This window comes from Trachypithecus francoisi, unplaced genomic scaffold (genome assembly GCF_009764315.1).
Source record: "Trachypithecus francoisi isolate TF-2019V2 unplaced genomic scaffold, Tfra_2.0 Lachesis_group13, whole genome shotgun sequence".
NCBI classification, from domain to species: domain Eukaryota; kingdom Metazoa; phylum Chordata; class Mammalia; order Primates; family Cercopithecidae; genus Trachypithecus; species Trachypithecus francoisi.
The window spans coordinates 4,294,118-4,314,507 of record NW_022681458.1 but is presented as its reverse complement, the minus strand read 5'-3'; the positions used below and the strand labels follow the sequence as shown (position 1 = coordinate 4,314,507).

At 49.5% G+C, this 20,390-nt stretch overlaps 1 protein-coding gene across 50 annotated transcripts in view; it reads left to right on the top strand.

The window, feature by feature from the left end:
* Positions 1 to 20,390, top strand: part of LRRFIP1 (LRR binding FLII interacting protein 1) — a 167,290-nt gene that overhangs the window by 58,195 nt on the left and 88,705 nt on the right. For 14 of the 50 annotated variants that reach the window (XM_033229752.1, XM_033229748.1, XM_033229734.1 and 11 more), the window contains exon 1: positions 10,641 to 11,011. The exons of 6 other annotated variants lie outside the window; for them this stretch is intronic. In XM_033229752.1, coding sequence (XP_033085643.1) covers positions 10,646 to 11,011 — 366 coding nt within the window. In that variant the 5' untranslated portion in view covers positions 10,641 to 10,645. Of the gene's footprint in view, positions 1 to 1,577; positions 1,690 to 10,614; positions 11,012 to 12,368; positions 12,464 to 20,390 lie in introns of those variants that run through there. 30 more of the 50 variants (XM_033229723.1, XM_033229720.1, XM_033229719.1 and 27 more) reach the window with 13 other exon arrangements.

The following is a 20,390-nucleotide window of genomic DNA, read 5'->3' as shown; positions in this document are numbered from 1 at the left end:
GGCCCACGCTACCATGCCTGTCTAATTTTTGCATTTTTAGTAGAGACAGGGTTTCCCCATGTTGACCAGGCTAGTCTTGAACTAGTGACCGCAGGTGATCTGCCTGCCTCGGCCTCCCAAAGTGCTGGGATTACAGGCATGAGCCACCATGCCCTGCCGCAGTCCTATTCTTAATTGTGTTCGTCTGAGGACTAAGAACACCTCAAGCATGGCTTTGGGAATAGCCATAAAGCAACAACACAGTGCTGGGCTCGAAGGGGGACAGCTGCCTGAAAGAGGAAAGAGGGCAGAAGCTCTCTGCACGTGCCAAAAGCACTGTTGAAGTTTTAAACCTAGTCCAAGCTAACTGAGCGACACTAGACCTTCCCGCAACTTCTCTAATCTGGATGTAAATTGTCATTCTAGAGCCCCTTGTTTTGCAGGAAAAAATAATCTGTGTATGGTCAAATAACAGATGGAATGAGCTGCCAGACAGAATCTGTTGCCAGTGCAACAGAACAAAGTATTTGTTCACACCAGACTCAGGTCCCCTGTTACCTGCAGTCCTCCGGGCAGTCCTGTCTGCTGGCTGTGTCTCCCTGCTTTATGTAGGAAGCTGGAAGAGGTCAGGGGATTTCCTTGAAATTACAAGCCAGTGAATGGCAGAGCAGGAGCTGGAACCTGATTATCTGCCAACCCTCTGCTTTGGAGCTTTGAGGGCTTCTGCACAGGTCACTTGCATTCTCTGCGTAGGGGTGCAGGGTTGCTTGCTCTCCCGTCGGCTTACTCTTGGATTGGGCCTTCCCAGAGGTGTCAAGAAGCAAAACCCAGTTCTTTGATCTTCTCACTTCAACTGCTCTTTCTTCCAGCCAACTTCCACACCACATCTGAAATCTCACTCCCCACTTTCCACCCAGTGACCCGCACCTCCTGTCTTTCAGTGCTCCTGGCGCTGACTTTCTTGCAGTCCCTGACAAGCAGCCCTGCCTTCGTGTTCTCACTGGATGAAAGAAGGCAACAGATGTTAGATGCTGTGTGCACATATTCCCATCTTGACCATTCTTTCTGTGCACGCTTTGCTGTGGATGTGTTGGGGCCCGATCCAGCTGCGTAAGCTGAGAAGTGAATGTGCTTCCACAGTGTGGGCATCTCGGATGCAGGTATGGGCCCCTCCAGATCCAGGGCCACTTGGCAATGTCTGAGACATCTTTGGTTGTCACAGCTGGGGTGAAGAGTGCTGCCAGCATCTGGTGGGTGGAGCCAGGAATGCTGCCAGCCATCCTGGGATGCCCAGGACAGCTGTCCACAACAAGGAACTGCAACTCCAAACGTCGAGGGACCCTGCTCTTTATTAATCCCAGGGTTTCCCAGAAAGCCCGACACCACATTTGATACAGATGCCACCAACAGGGTGGAGACAAGGGGCAGGGGCTTCAGTGTAATCTCAGCAACTAAAATCGAGCCGACGGTCAGGTGAGAGAAGCGTTTGGAAAGCCTCCAGTGCGTTTAGGGGACCACGCCCCCTCAGCATGCCAAGGCAGCTGCCCAGTGAGGTGCAGGGTATAAAGGTGGCGTGGTCAGGAGTGGCTATTTGATCTCCAGTTCTTCCAGAATTTCCACTCTTGTGCCAAGCATGTCCCTCCAAACGGCTGCTCTTTGGCGTTCCTCACGCTCCCCCTGAAGTTCATCTAAGATCTTCATTCTTCAAAGGTGAGGCTTGTCTGTTCTATGTCCAAGTCTTCTCTAAAGATATCCAATTTGTACACATGGAGAACATTTTTTGTAGTCGAATAGTTGATGACTTTTCTTTGAGCTATATCTCAAGGGCCAAAGTACAAAAGGGCAAACCCTTCTATGAGAGTGTGGGTCTATGTTTTTAGTGTGATGCTGAAGTATGTTTTAGCCTTTATTTTCCTTTATGGAAATGCATTTGCTTGGAAACATCAATTTGGGGATGCTGTTTTAGGGATTTCTGTACCTTCAGCTGGAAGGATACTCACTGTTCCTGATGTTCGTTTGTCTGCCCTTCAGTCAGGCTGTGGGCAAGCCAAGCTGCTTGGTGGCAGGGCTTTACTTTTAAGCCTTTGAATACATCTTGAGTACCTTAAACTTCTCTGTATGCTATGGGTACTGTTTAAATTCAGATTATGAAGTCCTATTCTCCCCACACTTCTTTTTTTGTGAATGACATTTGTAATTGGTTGATTTCTGAAGTTTTCAGCTAGTAGCATAAAGATTTACTTCATGGCTCTGATTATCAGAGAACATCTTTTCTAGAATGTTAAACTTTTCTAGAATTTTCTAGAATGTCTTTTCTAGAATGTTAAACTCATAGGCAGGATTACTGAGGCAAAGCCAAATAAATGAGAGAATCTCTGGAAAAAGTATATTGCTTTTAGTTTGTACGGAAATTGCCATTTTTTTGGCCAGGCGTGGTGGCTCACACCTGTAATCCCAGCACTTCAGGAGGCTGAGGCAAGTGGATCACTTGAGGCCAGGAATTTGAGACCAGCCTGGCCAACATGGTGAAACCCCATCTCTATTAAAAATACAAAAAAGGTAGTTGGGCGTGGTGGCACACACCTGTAGTCCTAGCTACTTGGGAGGCTGAAGCAGGAGAATCACTTGAACCCGGGAGGTGGTGGCTGCAGTGAGCCAAGATTACACCACTGCACTCCAGCCTGGGCTATAGAGCAAGACTGTCTCAAAAAAAAAAAAGAAAGAAAAAGAAAAGAAAGAAAAGAAAATAAATTGCCATTTTCTATTCCTAAGTATATATTGAAGCATTTGATTTATTTCTTCTCAGTGGGGTATACTATTAGCTGGTGAATGCAGTTGTTGAGGATAAAGCTTATTTTCCCATGTCCCTATCTATTCTGAACATTTTAAATGAACTATTCTGAGAGCACGTATAGATTTTTTTTTCTTTATAGGAGAGCTGCCTTAGGAGGACTTTTCAGAGTTTGTGCCTATAAGACTGAGAAATACATAATGAATTTTAGCTGTCATGTTTTTAGAAGGTAATTGGTAGATATTTACAGTGCATTGTCTTCATGAAAAACAGAATTGGGCCTGGTGTGGTGGCTCACACCTGTAATTCCAACACTTTGGGAGGCCAAGGTGGGTGGATTGCTTGAGCCCAGGAGTTCAAGATCAGCCTGGGCAACATGCTGAAACCCTGTCTCTGAAAAAAAAAAAAAAATTGCCAGGCATGGTGGTGCACACCTTCGGTCTCAGCTACTTGGAAGGCTGAGTTGGGAGGACTGCTTGAGACAAGGTTGCAGTGAACCAAGGTTGTAGTAAGCTGAGAATGTGCCATTGCACTCCAGCCTGGGCGACAGTGTGAGACCTTGTCTCCCCATGACCACCCCCCCCAAAAAACCCCAAAACTCAGAACTGGTTTTCTTAGAGATGCTTTACTGGAGGTGTTTGTGGCCATTTCCTTGGCTACTGTGTATATAGGAGGTTTCTGTGGTACGGACTTAAAAATCATCAATTCTGTGGAACACACTGGGAAAACGGATACATTTAGGATTGCTATAGACTTATTCCTAGACACTTTTTGAGATGAGCTTAATTCCAGAGTAAAATACATTAGAAATTATTTTAAGTACGCCTCAGAGTGTATCCCAAGGCAACATTTAATGGCGTAATGTAATGCCATGGAAGGGCTCTGAGCTCAGGTACAGTGCACCTTGACTGGGACTCATACAGCTCCGAGGCAGGTCCTTCAACATTGGGTCCTCCTGCTCCTCATCCTCCCTCAACTCTGCCATCCACTCTTCCTGCACAGGAACCTCTGCTTCTAGTTATCTGCCCGCTCCTGGCCACTGTGGTGTTCTCCTTCCCATGGAGCTCACAATCGGATCAAGTCCTGAGTCAGTACAAGATGCCAGTGCCTGCAACTCCCCTCCCCGCTCTCCACACCCAGCCTTTGGTCAGCAGCCTCTGAGGCCTCACCCCACCCACTCCATCTTTTCTCACTGTCCTTTCAGCCTCTAGACAGGCTCACGTCTCTTCCATCCTTAAAAACCGACAAACCATGAATAAATCTCCCCCACGCAAAGTCTTTTCCTTGGTCCCGCCTTCCTTCAAGGCTGCCGTCTACCATTTATTACACATGCACAAATCACAGAAAATGTTTAATTGCCAAATTTTAATGGCAGAATGTAATGACCAGTGTTTTTCTAGTTGCAAATTAAAGTCTTTCCTGACCTTGCTCTCTTCACTCTGTGGCTTCCAGGAGACGTCTCTATTTCCTGACTCTCTAACTACCCCTTCTCTGTCTGGACTTGTTCTTACACACTTCTTATCCTTCCCATGTAGGTATCCCAAGGTTCCTTTCTGCAGGCTCCTTTCTGTTCTAGGCATGCTGCCTGATTTTATCATCACCTTTAATTGGTAGTGTGTGCTGAGGTGCCTGTTAGACACCTCCACTGAAGCTTTCTGCCTCCAATTCAAATTCAGTTCAATCAATAATCAAACCATCACCTTCCTTAGAAAATCTAAAGGGATTTAAAAAGCAAAAACAATAAAAACCCCATTAGATGAAAAATAAGTATGATGAATTGCTGGGTACAATTAGTTATGAAAAAAATATCCTAAAGACACGTCATTTTTAAAAGAGAGTTTCTATTCCCAATTGCTACAAAAGTATAAAATACTGAAGATCAATGAGAATTAACGACAACTCATCAAAGTCCTCCATTTTGTTAGGAAAACCATTCATCCATCTATCCATCTACCTACCCATCATTTATAAGGCGCCTACCATGTTCCAAGCGGCGAGAACATGCTTTTAATCGGGAGAGCCCATTCATAACCTGGGGGTGGGGGCTGAGGGAGGTGGTGGGAGAGATTCAGTACCCAGGTCACAGGGCAGCTGTGGGAGGGCAGCATGCTGCCATAAGTAAGCCAGGCAATGGAGCTGTTGTGGATGCTAGAGACAAGTTCACTGTTGCTTTCTAGACGCTCTTGCTCTTCTGTCCACCAGAGGCAGTCAGGACCCTGGCCTGAGGACCAAGTGTCTTTTGCACCTGAGCTGGACCAGCTGGCCATGGGGTACCACCTTCTTTGCAGACAGCAGGCAGGGTCTGGCTCCCCTGCTTGATGCTCCTACCAATGCCCCCAGTATTACTGGGAGATCTGTCTCCTGGCATTGACCTGGGTGTGTACTCTGCTTTGCCAGTGCCCCTGGAGTGGGAGGTGTGGTCACTGGTCCACCAGGAAGACAGCTAAGGACATTCGTCGAGTCCACGTGATGACTGTCTGCTCTGAGTGAGGCCTCTGGATGGCTGGGAGGAAGGAAGCAGCTCTGCATCAGGCGACATGCCGCTGGTGCATTCCATCATCACGTGCTAAGGGCTGAGGGGACCTGGGTTGATAACCTAGCTTCACTCTTCCAACATGCATCTGTGGACAAGTTCTATAACCTTTGTGAGCCTCAGTGGGTGGATAAAGTGTGTTGTAAGCTGAAAGGTGCTGTGTAAATTTCTTTTTTTTTTTGAGATGGAGTCTCACTCTGCCGCCCAGGCTGGAGTGCAGTGGCCGGATCTCAGCTCACTGCAAGCTCCGCCTCCTGGGTTTACGCCATTCTCCTGCCTCAGCCTCCCGAGTAGCTGGGACTACAGGCGCCCACCACCTCGCCCGGCTAGATTTTTGTATTTTTTAGTAGAGACGGGGTTTCACCGTGTTAGCCAGGATGGTCTTGATCTCCTGACCTTGTGATCCGCCCATCTCGGCCTCCCAAAGTGCTGGGATTACAGGCTTGAGCCACCGCGCCCAGCCAGTGCTGTGTAAATTTCAAGTGAGCATTTCATGAGCCACACGTTTAATAGATGTGTTTTTAGATATCAGTCAAAGGGATCCAAATAGGCCAGGTGCGGTGGCTCACACCTGTAATCCCAGCACTATGAGAGGGTGAGGTGGGCGGATCACTTGAGGTCAGGAGTTCGAGATGAGCCTGGCCAACATGGTGAAACCCCATCTCTACTAAAAATACAAAATTAGCTGGGCATGGTGGCACACATCTGTAATCCCAGCTACTCGGGAGGCTGAGGTAGGGGAATTGCTTGAGCCTGGGAGGTGGAGGTTGCAGTGAGCCAAGATCATGCCACTGCACTCCAGCATGGGTGACGAAGCAAGACTTCATCTCAGAAAAAAAAAAAAAAAAAAAGGAGGGGATCCAAAGCAATAACATGAATGTAAGCTCATAGTTTGTAGAAGTAATTTACTGACATTTATTCTGCTGTAATCAGTATGGCTAGTGATTCACATTCATGAAAAACAGATGTTAAGGGCTCTGATTTAGAAAAATGACTTCATGTTAGTTATCTGACTAATGGGGAGGCCGAGAGCCACTGTGTCCTCCCCGTCTGCCCTCAGCTTTGTGTTGTCATCCCTGTAAGGGTTTGTCTCTCTAGCCCCAAACCACAGCGGGAGGCACAGCTAGTGAACCAAGCAACAGACCAATACCATGGAGACAAAGTAAACCATGTTTGGGTGTGGCCCCAAATTGGTTAACTGTTCTGGCATTTTCTGGTTAGCTATGATTCTGATGTTCCTAGAACAAAATTGGACCATGCTATTCGCCTTTTGTTCTTTTCTCAGGAGTCTCCTATACTTATGAACATGAATTTTTAGATTTCAGACAGGTAATCTTCATTGAGAGGGCACAAAGGAAGACAAAATTATATCACAGGCCTGGCAACTTTTAAGGATGCCCTCTGAGGCAGTCAGACCTGTCACAAAACCCAAAGTACCCTCTCAGTGCAGAGATTCTGGGCTTAACCAGTGACGTCGGGAGGTCAGCTCTGTGTGTCTACAGGCCATTAACTGCAGTGTGGAAGGGGCCATAAATTCCAAGGCACTTGTTAGAAGGGGCTGTCCCTGGATCGTCCTTACCAAGAGAAGGAGGAAGTCAAGCCTTGGTCACTGACCTCACAGCTCTTTAGTTAAGACCCTGGGCATTATGCTGGCATGGTCCAGATGGACCCTTTTCTTTTTTTTTCGAGACAGAATCTCACTCTGTTGTCCCGGCTACTAGAGTGCAGTGGCATGATCTCAGCTTACTGCAACCTCCACCTCCCGAGTTCAAGTGATTCTCATGCCTCTGCCTCCCAAATAGCTGAGATTACAGATGTGCACCACCACACCCAGCTAATTTGTGTATTTTTAGTAGAGAAGGGATTTTGTCATGTTGGTCAGGCTGGTCTCGAACACCTGGGTTCAGGTGATCCACCCACCTCAGCCTCCCAAAATGCTAAGATTACAGGCGTGGGTCACCATGCCCGGCCCCAGATGCACCCTTTTCCGAGGACACCCCCCACCCTCCGCTCAGACCTTTCCAAGGTGCCCTCGGGTTTTGAGTTTTGTCTTCAAGGTGAAGGATTTAATGTTACTCTGCCAAGCCATCTGTGAGTGCTGGGATGAACATTTTGTGTACCTCCATGTTTCTATAAAATGCCACCTTTCAGAGCCACACCCACACCTTGACTTCTGACTGGTCCTTCCAGTGTCGAGTTTGTGGGTTCCAACCACCCTTTCACCACCCTCACAATTGACCTTGCTCTAAATTAAATAAAAAAAAAGAAGAAGATTGGGGGTGGGAGGGAGGACTGCCCCAGAAGGGAGCTTCAAGAAGGGAACATTAAAGTTATCTGTATTATTTAGGTTGGTGTAAAAGTAATTGCATTTTTTTGCTGTTAATTTTAATGCAAAAACTGCAATTACTTTTGCACCATCCTAATAAAACTGGAAGGCAACTGTGAACCCTCTACATTTTATTCCTGGGCTCTGGGATCTAAAAACACCAAGAAAGATGTATTAGCATTCAACTTGCAGTACAGACTTTGCCCTTGAGTTGGGGATGGTTCTGAGACCTCCACCTCACAGGACTGGCTGGGCTGAAACCCAAGTCAGAATGTAGCATCTTCTCATCTAGAAGGGTGACAGGATGGCAGTTTTCTTTAATATGCTACTACTTAGTGGAATCAGAAACCAGCCATTATTTTATTGCTGGTAATGTTCATTTGTTCCTAGGACTAAGACTCATTAGCTCACTGCTTCTTACTCCGTGAGTGTCCTGGCATGGCCCCCTCCCTGCCACCTACATCCTCTGCAGCAGCCCCCTCCCACAGCTTTTGTGGCAGGCAGTGGGTTTGTTCTCTTCCCCGGACTGTCCACAGTCTTGCTGCCTGGCTCATCTCAGTTCTTGGTCTGGTGCCCAGCTTCCTTCCTGCTATAGAGGAGAAGGAGACCTGGGCACCTTGAGTTGGGGCACCTACCAAGGAGACTCTATCTGGAAAAGAGGGGGCTCCAGAGGCAGCAAGGCAGGTGCTGGCTTGCTTTTACTGGACTCCCAGGACACCAGGCACCAGGCTAGCAGGGCAGCTCACCCTGACTATGCTCAGCGGGATCCCCATGTTAGGGCCTTTGGTTCTCACCCTCACGGTGGGCACTGTTATTATCACTGGCATGTTTTGGGTGAGACTCCAGGCACAGAAGCTAAGTAACTTGCTCAATATCCCTTAGTGAGTGGCAGGGCCAGGAACCCAATGAGGTGGCTTAATTCCAGAGCCCACTTCTTAATCCTTTCCCTATATGGTTTTCAGAAGCTGGTAACTAGCAATTGACTGGTGGCCTAGGGGTTAGGAAAATGCGTCTTGTGGCAATTACAGGTGTCTTCAAGCATTGTCCAGACCAAGGGAACGAAGCCAGTCCCAATACTCCGCTCTGGGAGATGCGGTCACAGGGTTCAGTCACAGGGTTCGGGGTGTTGAGTAGCTTTAGAATCTGCCTATCTACATCAGAATATTCAAAACTCAAGTCTAGAAGAGGGCTGTTTTATTAATGGGTTATCATTCTCATCAGTGAAGTTGTGACCACTGGTAAAAGTCTAACAGCTTTCTACGATAAATTCCCAGAGAACATTTAAAATTATTTTCTCCAAATAATTGCACTTTATACAATCAAGAATTGTTATAGGCCAGGCGCAGTGGCTCACACCTGTAATCCCAGCACTTTCGGAGGCCAAGGCAAGCAGATCTCTTGAGGTCAGGAGTTCAAAACCAGCCTGGCTAACATGGTGAAACCCGTCTCTACTAAAAATACAAAAATGAGCCAGCCATGGTGGTGGGTGCCTGTAATCCCAGCTACTCAGGGGGCTGAGGCAGGAGTATCGCTGGAACCTGGGAGGCAGAGTCGCAGTGAGCCGAGATCGCGCCATTGCACTCCAGTCTGGGCGACAGAGCGAGACTCCATCTCAAAAAAAAAAAAAAAAATGTTATAACAACATTTAAATAAGTGTTACAGGGAGAAAACAAGCTATTAAAAGGTAGGCGTTTCATTATCTTTGAAAGTTGCTTTTGTGAGCCTGAGATGCTGTCAGTCAAAGAGAGCTTGGCATCTGTTCATCTTAAGTTCCACGTTTCTTCCCCAGCTGTTCGCTAAGCCTTTGCTCGGCCCCTGTTTTCCTTCGCCCCCATCCCTCCCAAGTCGTCCTCTGGCTTCTCAGCACCCATTTTCCCTGCTGCACACCCTCCTGACAACTCCAGCCCGCGGATCACCTGCCCTGAAGCCCTGGGCCCGGGTCACAGCGGGAAGGTGAGTGCTCACAGGTGCGCGCTCACGTTACCAAGTCGGGTCAGTGTGCAGAGAAAAGGGAATTAAGAATGGGGGGACTGCAAAATGTAAATGTGCTTTAAATTTTACATTTCCTGACGTGGCCTGGACAGGCAGACCTTCCGATTACAATCCGCGTCATCCCGTCGCTTCTGCCCCCAGCCTGGCGAGTTTGGGAAGCGTTTCCCGCAGGACTTTCATTGGGAGTTTCAAGGGCGCCCTGTGCCTGGAGGAGGCGCAGGCTGGAGCCCTCCAGGAGGAGACCGGCGCCTGGCAGGGTCCTCGCGGCCGCAGTCTGGACGGTGGGGACCCCGGGCTCTGCGACGCCGGATCGGCCCCAGCGGCTCGCACCCGCGCCCTGGAAGCTCGTTCTCCCCCGCAGGCCCCTGCACCGGGCCGAGGGGGCCTGTGTGCGCGCAGCTGCGTCGTCCTGGAAGTCGGCCCTTCTCGGGATGCCGTGTTAGCGGGATGACCGGCTGGCAGGTGCAGCGGGGCTGGGGCCTAGGCTTCCGCGTCCGGGAAGCTCAGCGGGGCCTGAGGGTGAGGGATGTAGGAGAGCCGAGAACGCAGCCCTCGCCCGGCCCCGGGCAGCCCCGACCTGGGAGGGGACCCCTATTCGGGTCAACCCCTACTGGGCGTGGAGTCCTTCCCGGAGCGCCGGCTTCCCACAGCCTCACAGTTCGCGCTCCAGCCGCTGACTCAGGCCCCTGCGGGTGGAGCTGCGGCCGGGATCGGAGGGGTCTTTTCCTTCCGGTCCTCTTTCCCGCGGGGGCCGGAGGGGTGGTGATGGACAGGCGGGGAGGTGCCGGGCGGGACCAGGAAGATCCCGCAGAGACTGAGCGCGGGGACGGGGCGGGACATGGGGCGGGGCCTGGGTAGGACGGAGCCGGTGTGGGCGGGGAAAGGGGCGGGGCCAGGAGGGACCCTTCGAGGCGGCACCGCGCGGGGGGCGGGGCAGGGAAGGGCGGGGCGTGGGGCGGGGACGGGGCGGGCGGGGACGGGAGGGACCCTCCGAGGCGGAGCTGCGTGGGGGGCGGGGCGGGCCATGGGGCGGGCGGAGGCGCCCGAGGCGCCCGAGTCCCGCTTCCCCTGCGCCCTTCCACCCCCGGCCGTGCTCAGCCCGGCGGCTACCTGCGCCCCGCCCCTGCCGGCCACGCCCGAGCCCAGCGCCGCAAGCCTCGCCCTGGAGGGCTGGCTTCTGGCCCCGGAAGCGGGAGCGCTCATTTCTCTGCGAGTGGCTCCGTCTCCACGGACAGAACGCGCGCCCGCTGGCCCAGCCCGCGAGGGGCTCCCGGCGTGGTCCCCGAGCGTTTCCCGCCGGGTGGAGCGGGCCCAGCCCGGCAGGATGACCAGCCCCGCGGCCGCGCAAAGCCGGGAGATCGACTGTTTGAGCCCGGAAGCTCAGAGGCTGGTAAGAGGAAAGCGCTTCCGAAACTTTCTTTCCTGACTGCGGCAGGCTTTCAGGGCTTACAGCTTGTTCGAGGTCAAGGGCAGGCGCAGGTCCCCGGGAGGCGTGGGGTGGGCTCCGGCGGGACCCCATGGCGGTGGGAGCGGGCGCAGTGGGTGTGGGTCGGTGAGTGGCCCCGGCGAGCGGCGTCCCTCTTGAGCTGGGAAGCACATTTTATTGTGGGACGCCACCTTTAAGGACGAAAAGGCACATAGTCTCTCCCCGCCCGAGGTGGTGGGCTCCAGACAGGCCCTGGCCAGTTCTGTGCCCGGCCTAGAGTCACAGGGAGCTGCTAGTTTGCTGTTTTACAAAATACAGCACCAGGGACCGGGTGGCCAGAGCCGGTGCCCTCACCCGCGAGCTGGAACCACCGGGAAGTGGCTGGGGTGCTTTGGAGCACTCATCCCGCTCAGCACCTGAGGACCACCTCCCGCGAAGACCCCAGACGCCAAATTCACTTTGGCTTGTCTCCCGGGTCCGCCCAGCCCGGACAGTATCCTGCCTCTAGGATTTTGCCGTTGTCCAGCTCAATATGCAGTCATGGGACTATGGCTGTAGTTTGGCATTAAAATTGGGCAGGGGATGAGGCGGAGAGAGTTTGCAAATACACATTTTCATGCAGCTTGTGGTTGAACATGAATGGGAATAAAAGTGAAAGGGTGCACTTTGGAAAATAAATATAAAACCCTAGCTTTCAACTTAATCAGATGTTCGTGGGATCTTGGTAAAAGTATGAGCCCCAAACAATCACTCCTTCATTAGGTAGAAATTAATCATCTACTGGGTGTGTGTGTAAGATTTAAGATGAATCAGACTGCCTTGACCTTGGGAGAGCTTATTAGGAAATGCCAGAGAGAGGTGTAGAAATAGTCTGATGAACGCATACTGAAAAGCCAGTTCTTTGCTTGTCAGATGGTGGCTGTTTTTTAAATGTCCATTTTAGTATGGTTTTTCTGTGACCTCGTTTAAAACTCTGGCAGTGGGCCAGTCCTCCGGAGCTGGTTTTTACCCCTTCAACTAATTAGTTCCTAGGGGCCTGGGAAGAGAGACTCTTGAATCACCATCAGGGAAGGGTTCTTCAAAGAAGGAAGGTGGGAATGTGGCTGAGGGTGTTGGTGTTCTGAGGAGCAGCCTGGGACACCATAGATGGCAGGAGCAGGGTGGAGGTGAAGAGCCGCCTGCTGGACTGAGAGTCCTTGGAGAAGGGAAGAGTGAACATTGAGAACAGGATGTGAGGAAGCCAGAGACAGGCTGATCAGAGGAGTAAGTAGAGGCACACCTGAAGCTGCTAAGGCACTGGCTACGGGGTCTATTACTTAAGGCTGGGAGCCTCCTGGACGAGTCTGGGTTCAGATGACTTTGAGATGCTGCGGGGAAGAAGGGAGAGAAAAGTCTGGACTGCGTCCAACTGAGTAGGTATGTGATCATCCCAGGCCCACTGTGTCCCCCCCCAGCCCCCACCCCCAGTTCCAAAACCCAATAAGCTCTGAAGACCAGAAGGTTTGTGTTTTGTTTTGTTTTTATAAGTTTGTGGCAGAATTTTAGCAATGAGACTTGCCCTGACCAAGGGGGGGGGCTATTTTTAGTCTTCATTTATCCCTCTTAGTGTGAATATTCATACGTTTTCTTGTTGATGTCTTTGATTAAGGGCTGCTACTCTGGGTTGTACCAGAATATATGGTGTATACGTCTTACTACGTTTCTAATGTCCAAAAATGCTGAATTCTGAAACATGGCCCCAAGGGTTTTCAGAGAGAAATTGTGAACCTGTAGGAGCTGTTCTTGGTAAATGGTAGCAAAAACTTTATCAGAGTGAGACATGGTGAACAAAAGCAAAACGCAGTTCCTGTTAAGAGGTTAATGTTCAGGTAGGGAAGGAAATGTGCTGAATGGTGATGGGAATTGGGGTTCCTCATGGGTCGGGGGCAGGGCGTCAGCCAGCGGCTGCCCTGGGCTGTGGGCTGGGTATACCCATGGGAGAGTAGTAGTGGGCATTTCACACTGGTTTGTGCTACTTCATATTCTGCGTTGTGTCCGTGGGTTCAGGGATGGGTCTCCCGTGGAAAGGCGGGACTGGGGGCCGCACCCATGCAGAGCAGAGCTGGGTCGGTCAGAGGAAGTGGATTTGGCAAGCTCCACCTCAACTAGAAGACAAAAGCAGGATCTGAGTGGGAGCCTGGGCTTCTTCAGCAAGTGGGCACCGGCCCTGGAGCTGTAGGAGAGGGTCCAATGCGGACAGTGGAGAAACTGCATTTCTTCAGCTTTTGTAACTTCCCTGTGTTTGCGATGGCTTGTGTCACCCTGCTGTCTTTCCACATACTGATTAGCATGCAGCCCTTCTAAATGACCAGCACCGTCCCAAAAAAGAGCTGTTAGGGGAGAGCGTGGACACACAGTCTCCCAAGTCCCATCTCATTATAGGTACCTGGTCCAGGTTCCCCAGGTCTGGGAGAGTGGAGTCTTGACCAACGTGGGGATGAAGTTGGCATAAGGTGGGCTGGCCCTGCTCTAGCTCAGTCTGAGATGGTGGAGCATGGAATCGTATGGTGTGTTTTAGGCATGTCATTTCCCTGGGCAGGTAAGATATAAATATAGTAAAGTAGGTCTTTTCTAGTAGCATTGAGAGTGTCCTACTGGGGCAAAGATGGAGACTAAATTTCCCTTTTTCTTTAAGAGTCAGTTTCTGTTTAGCCTGAACTAATATCACACAGCGGAAGCCTCCTTAGCAAATTTCAAAAAACCCTGCAGTCTCAACTGCCACTTATGCTGAGCACAGGAAACCAAGTTATTTATAGTTGTAAAACGGTGTTTCAGCGAAGTTGATTGGAGTGTTACCTGATTAGAGCGAGATTCTTATCCAATCCCTACAGAATTGTGAGACAAAATGTTGGTGCAGTGTGTTTGCTCCTCAAAAGGCAATGTCCAAGAGGAACTTATCCCCGAAAAACCAGGCTCTGTGACTCAGCAAAGGAATTGTTTATGACTGGTTACTCATATGCCAGTGCTTCCAAAATATCTGCTCATATTTAAAGGAGTGATCTTGAAGCCCTGGAGGCCGTAATGTTTAGATTACTAACCTCTTCACCAATCAGTAAGTCCGTTAATCTCACTACATGTTAGACATGGGAAAGGAGAAGAGGATTTTTATTACCTTACTGTTTTTACTGGAGGCCACCCAAATTTGAGTTTTTTTTTTTTTTTTTTAAATAAAGAAGCTTGTTTTCATGGAATGGACTTACTAGAACTTTTATTATTCAGACTACCTAGATACAATTAAGTAAATTCATTTCTTTCTCCCAAATTAAATATTTTGACTACATGCAAGATTTAATCATTCAAAATTGCCATGTATTTGATTATAGACCACTACTATAATCCCCCTGCCCCAGGCCAGATTCCAAAACAATAAACCAGAACACACACACACACACACCCCCACCCGGCAATGATATGTATTCTGAGACTCATTCATTCATTTTGGAAAGGGCCAGTGTTTCCAGTGGTTTCTCCTTGGTATTGTAACTTTACAACTTTAAAACTAGATAAGTAGTTTTCCCTTGAATCTAAAGTATAACTACTTTGTAATAGAGAAGTAATTTATCTTAAATCACTATAATGAAGATTTACTCTTAATTTTAACCAAAATGTTTCATTAATATGTTTGTGTAATGAAGATGATCAAAGCAACACTCCCTTGTGATCCTTCTGTCTTTTTTACTGTATGTGGTAAGTGGCTGTGTGATTTTCCTAGGGAAAGGAGTGGGCTTTCCTTGTGGGTTGGGAACCTCTGTCCCCTTCCTCTGAAGTTTCCCCAGTTTTTCCTGCTGCTCTGCTAAGTGGGTGCCTTAGCATGCTTGCCTTCTCATTGTGCTGCTAAACTTCTCTGGACTGGATTTATACTTAGGTCAGTAGCTGTCAAAGAAGACATTAAGGAGTGAAAGTCGCTAATATTTACCAAACCCCTGCCGCGCCCACCTGGTGTTTTATGCGAAGGTCTTCTCTAACCCTTGAGGTAACCTCATGGGGAGCAGATAGTTTTCTCTCAGTTTTTCAGATAAAGAGGAAACTGAGGCTCAGAAATGTCAGGGACTTTCCAAGCCCTCACAGCTAGTCAGCAGTGGAGCCGGTTCAGACCCAGGCCTGCTGACTCGGAACTGGTACTGAGAAGTGTCACCGCTGTGTACAGTGCTGCAGGCAGGGGCTGGCAGGTAGTCAATGTGCAAGGGATATCTGTGGCTGCCACGGCTACTGCTGCTGCTTTTGTCGCTGTTGTCAGCTTTTCTTTGCAGGCCTGCTGTCTCATACCCCAGTATTGGGGCTGAAGGATTTCTTTTTACCAAAGCTGCCTCTTAGGACAGAAGTCCTTGTCCTGAATGCGTACTGAGAAGTCTTCATTCTATCAAACTTTTCTATTCTTTGCCTGGTAATTTCCAGACAGAAGAGAGCATTCAAAGAACTTTCTTTTCTTTTCTTTTCTTTTCTTTCTTTTCTTTCTTTCTTGAGACAAGAGTCTCGCTTGGTCACCCAGGCTAGAGTGCAGTGGCATGATCTCAGCTCACTGCAACCTCCGTCTCCCAGGTTCAACCGATTCTCCTGCTTGCTTCAGACCTCCCAAGTAGCTGGGACTACAGGTGCCTACCACGTCACCCGGCTAATTTTTGTGTTTTTAATAGAGATGGGGTTTCACCACGTTGGCCAGGGTGGTCTCAAACTCCTGATCTCAAGTGATCCTCCTGTCTTGGCCTCCCAAAGTGCTGGGATTACAGGCGTGAGCCATCACGCCCGACCCAATGAACTTTACTTTTCTACATAAGGAAGATAATGATAGAAATGAAATAGCTGTGAAACTTGTTTTGCTATTTTTGTACCATGCTAAAATGTTAACTACTACTTATGTCGGCATATACCTGAGAGCCGCTGTGATTTAAGCCTTTTTATTTTTCTGGGTGTGATGTAACTCCTCCCCTACCTCATCCAAGTAGACAAGTTCATGGAGGATAAACATGACAGCTGATGTTTCTTTTACAGCTGGTTCCGGGGAATATCTGCTGAATATAGGAAAGATCGTCAGTTGCTGTGTGCTGCCCCAAGTGGGAGAACCCTGGTACTGGTGGAGCTCTCAGCCTTCTCAGAGGAAACAATTTCAATGTTTTTGTGAAACCCTAAAAGGTCTGGGGTTTGTAGGACTATCTTGAGAAGAGCAGGCAAAGGTGAAGGGAGTGGAGTCCAGATGTGCTGCCTGGAGGGAAACCTGTCACCTGGAGAGGAGGCGGCACAGGGGAGGCCCAGCCACCCTCGCCTCTCAGTCCCGCACATCTCTGTTAGTGGTAGTCATGGTTCTTCTTGTATTTCCAGCATGTTGAGGCAATTGAAGGAAATGTGAAGATTCATTCATCTCAGGAAAAGCAAAAAATGTATTAAGAGCAAGAGTAGAAGTTCACTTGCAGGGAAGATACTGTGTAGCATATTTATTTCTCAGTGCCAGTGTGGGTAGCTGCTAAGCCCAAGATTGTGTTGTGAGGTTTGAATAGGTCAGTGTGTAAGTCATCAATAAAGTAACATCAATCATTTTGTTCCTGATTAATATGTTTGCTATTTGAGTATGCGAAGTACTTTAAAGAAGCTTTTTATTCTGAAAAGCAAAGCCTGGAGATTTCCAGTAGCAAAACAGAGAAAGTCTGTGGGCAATCTCAGTGTACAAATAATTCACCGCTGGCATAAAGACAAAGAATTTCAGAGGGGAGGGAAGCTCTTAAAGATTATGTCCCCTTCTGCTTCTTTAATGAGGGCTCGTGTTCAAAAACCGAGTAATTTATCCAGGCTCACATAACTGTAGGTGATAGAGCCCAAGCTGGAGGCTATGGCTGGGTCTTCAGACTCCTTTCTTGACAGTCCCCACCTGCATAAATTCAGACTGAGAACAGTGCAGCCACAGCTGAGAGAGGCAGGTGGCACCCAGCATTTCTTGGACTTGTCTGCCAGGTCCCCTGAGGGCAGAGGACAGTATGCTGGCTCCTGGGGCCTGTGGGCCCCAGAGAAGCTAAAGCCTTCTTTGAAGGCTGCCATTTTACTGTAAACTTTCATGATAATTTCACAGTCAGTCTACTCCATAATTTGTTTGAGTTAATTTTGATGGAAACATGGTGTTAAGTAATCAGTTAAGCTTTGATCTCTAACTTTATGCCGTCCAAATCTTCATGATGGCCTGAGCACCAGGCACCCAGACCTGTGCTCTGAATCATGCCGGGGCTGGTTCATAGAGCGTGATGGAGAGATGACAGATCCACACTGGAGTTTTGAAGCTGTGGTTCTCAGCCCTTTATTTTTTTACAAGTTCCTTAACTTCCTTACTAACCTGAAATGAAATGCATAGGTGATAAAATCAACCAGTGCACATAATTTCAAGTCAATATAACATTTCCATAAAAAATACAATACAGGTAGTTTATAGTAACATAATAAGAATTTTGATATAGAAATACTCAAGACCAGGTACACCAGCAGTTGAATGCAGTGGTGAGACCTGCACACACCTGTGCCTGGTGTCACAGGGAGGCCGACACAGGTGTGTTGCACTGAGACCCACACACCACCCCTCATGTTGCTGTCTATGATGTGACATTCTGAAAAGTTGACTAACTCTCAGGAAAGTTCTGAACGAAGCCAAGTATCATCTTCCCTCAATTTCCATGTCAATTGCATTCCTGGAATATTTCATGTATATTTGAACTGTGTAAAACATATTTTGAGTTTATATGTAAGTTGCAATAAGTTTGTAAATCCAAAAATTAAAAACAGTGGTTTTTCTTTTCTTTTTTTTTTTTTGAGATGAAGTTTCGTTCTGTCGCCCAGGCTGGAGTGCAATGGTGCAATCTCGGCTCACTGCGACTTCTGCCTCCCAGGTTCAAGTGATTCTCCTGCCTCAGCCTCCTGAGTAGCTGGGATTATAGGCGTGTACCACCACACCCAGCTAATTTTGTATTTTTAGTAGAGACGGGGTTTTACCATGTTGGTCAGACTGGTCTTGAACTCCTGACCTCAGATGATCCGCCTGCCTCGGCCTCCCAAAGTGCTGGGATTACAGGCGTGAGCCACCGTGCCCGGCCGAAACAGCGGTTTTTCTATCTTCCTGAGCAGTCGAGGGAAAAGTTCTTCCCATTGCAGGCGTGTCTGAATGCGGGATGGTTGGCCGACTTGGCCCTGCCCCCCTGCCCCAATACCCTTCGCTTCTTCCCAATCTTTCTGACATCCCAATCCCCCCAACATTTCCAAAATGTCCTCTAAGTCAACACTCCTGCCACTGCCAACTGCCACCCCAGAGTGCCCTGTGCCATGTAACGATCGTTCTCACAGTCATGGCCGTAGGGAAGGCTCCCTTGTGGTTACTGGGGGACTTGGTGAGATTGCCTACATGAGCGTTTCTTTTGGAACTGAGATACAATGCACATGGCCTCTGGGAGACATGGGGTGGGTACGCGGAGTCGAGGCAAGCCTCCCTTGCGTTTCGGAGGCACTAGCCTTGTGCTGTCCGTTCTTGTCCATGTCTGTGCAGGAGGACATCACCCAGCCCACTTGGTTGCTGTGAATAGCAAACTATTTTTAGAGGCTGCTGCATCTGAGGGTTTGGGGGTTTATAGAGAAAACAAAAGTTGGTGGCTGTGGCCACTTCCTATAGCAAGGTGGCTCAGGAAAGGGATCCCGTGTCATAGCCTGGGTACACCACGGCCCCTCCAGGAGCTTGATTCCTTCTTAGCTCAGGGGAAGAATCGCACAAGGACAGAGGCCCCTGCTTGTCTGTGAACAAACTGGCCTTTGTGGCCACTTCAGCCTTGGGCTGCATCATATTCCTGTTACATTCACGTGAGTGAACTTGAATTACATCCTTAACACTTTTCCAAAAAGGTTATAAACTAGACTGGTGACATATCATGGGGCCTGGAAAAATAATGCTGCTGCTTTTTCACTTCTCTGCTTGATGCTAAAACCTGGAGGCTAAAATGAATGTGTGTAATTAATTGGAGAACTTCCTCCTGTTTGTGGAGAGTTTTACCGCTGGCAAACGGCTTCTCTCCCTGAATAGCCCTGTGGTGCATCATTTCCATCTGACATCTGAAGAAAGCTGCTGTTCATGGCCCAGTCCTCTGTCCATTGGCCCACTGGGTGTCCCTAATGTGCGCTAACAGGCTCCTGGCCAACGGCGGGCATGGCAGCCACGAATCTGCACATGAGCCGTGTGCCCTAGGTCTCCCCTGGGCTCTGCCGGGGGAGGTGGAGCGGGCCTCCAGTTCACAGGCGGTGCTTTCCAGGCTGCCGGGCTTTCTCAGCCTGGGTGGAAGGAGTGACGTCAGCATTTCGCAGGAACTGCCTGCCCGAAAGCTGTGGCTCATAAACCCCTTCCAGCTTCTGCGTAGAATTCTGGACCCCCAGGGTATCACCAGAGAGTTTAAAAGCAGAGGAAGAACATTTCCTGTGACTGCAGGGTGAGAGGCCCTGGGATCTGTAATTCCACACTAGGCTGGAACCCCAGAAAAGCTTCAATGCTCGGGAAATGTACGAGCGGCGCCAGGATTCCCTGAAGGAGTGTGGGGCTTTTTAAGCAAACTGCCCAGCAAGCCTCCTGCGGCACCTGCTGTCGCTCTGCCCGCAGTCAGGGCCCCTGGCCCACCAGTGTTGGTTGTGTTTCTGTTCTTTGAAGAGACCACGTGATGATCTTCTGGTAGGAGCCGTAAGAAGGATACAAATGCCATTAGAGCTGTTAGAGCCCCAGACGCCACTGGAATTGGAGTTCAGGGTGTTGGGCTGTCCCCACCCTTAGGCAGTACCCCCACTGCCTACAACACCTCCAGCGCAGGCTGAGGCCACATGAGGATGGAAGCACATGTGGGCTAGGCCAGGAGGGCTCTCCACTCTGCACTCCGCTAGGGCTTTCTCCTTCTCTCTCTGGTTCTCCTTGGCCTCAGCTCCCTGAGGAGCTGAGCCAGGCTGTCCCTGAGTTCCCTAATCCGGAAGAAGGGACGGCCATTATCTTTCTGTGACTGTCTTCTTGCAGCTGGGAGTCTCTGGGGCTCTGAGCAGGAGGCCCATGGGGGACCCTGGAAGAACAGGCATGAGTTGAACTATTTACCTCACTGCCCTGTGTGCCCTGCCCCAGCAGAAGCCGTTTCTGCTGTGTGGTTCTGTCTAGGATGAGAGCCCCTCAGGGCCCTCTGCATGCTGTGGGATCCCTTTGCAAAGCACCTCCTAACATGTGCTTCTATCTGTGGCTGGGGCTGGGGATGGTGACTTCTTCACGCAGTCTTCCGCAGGCCTCTCCAGCCTGGCTCCCGAGATGCCACGCACGGTC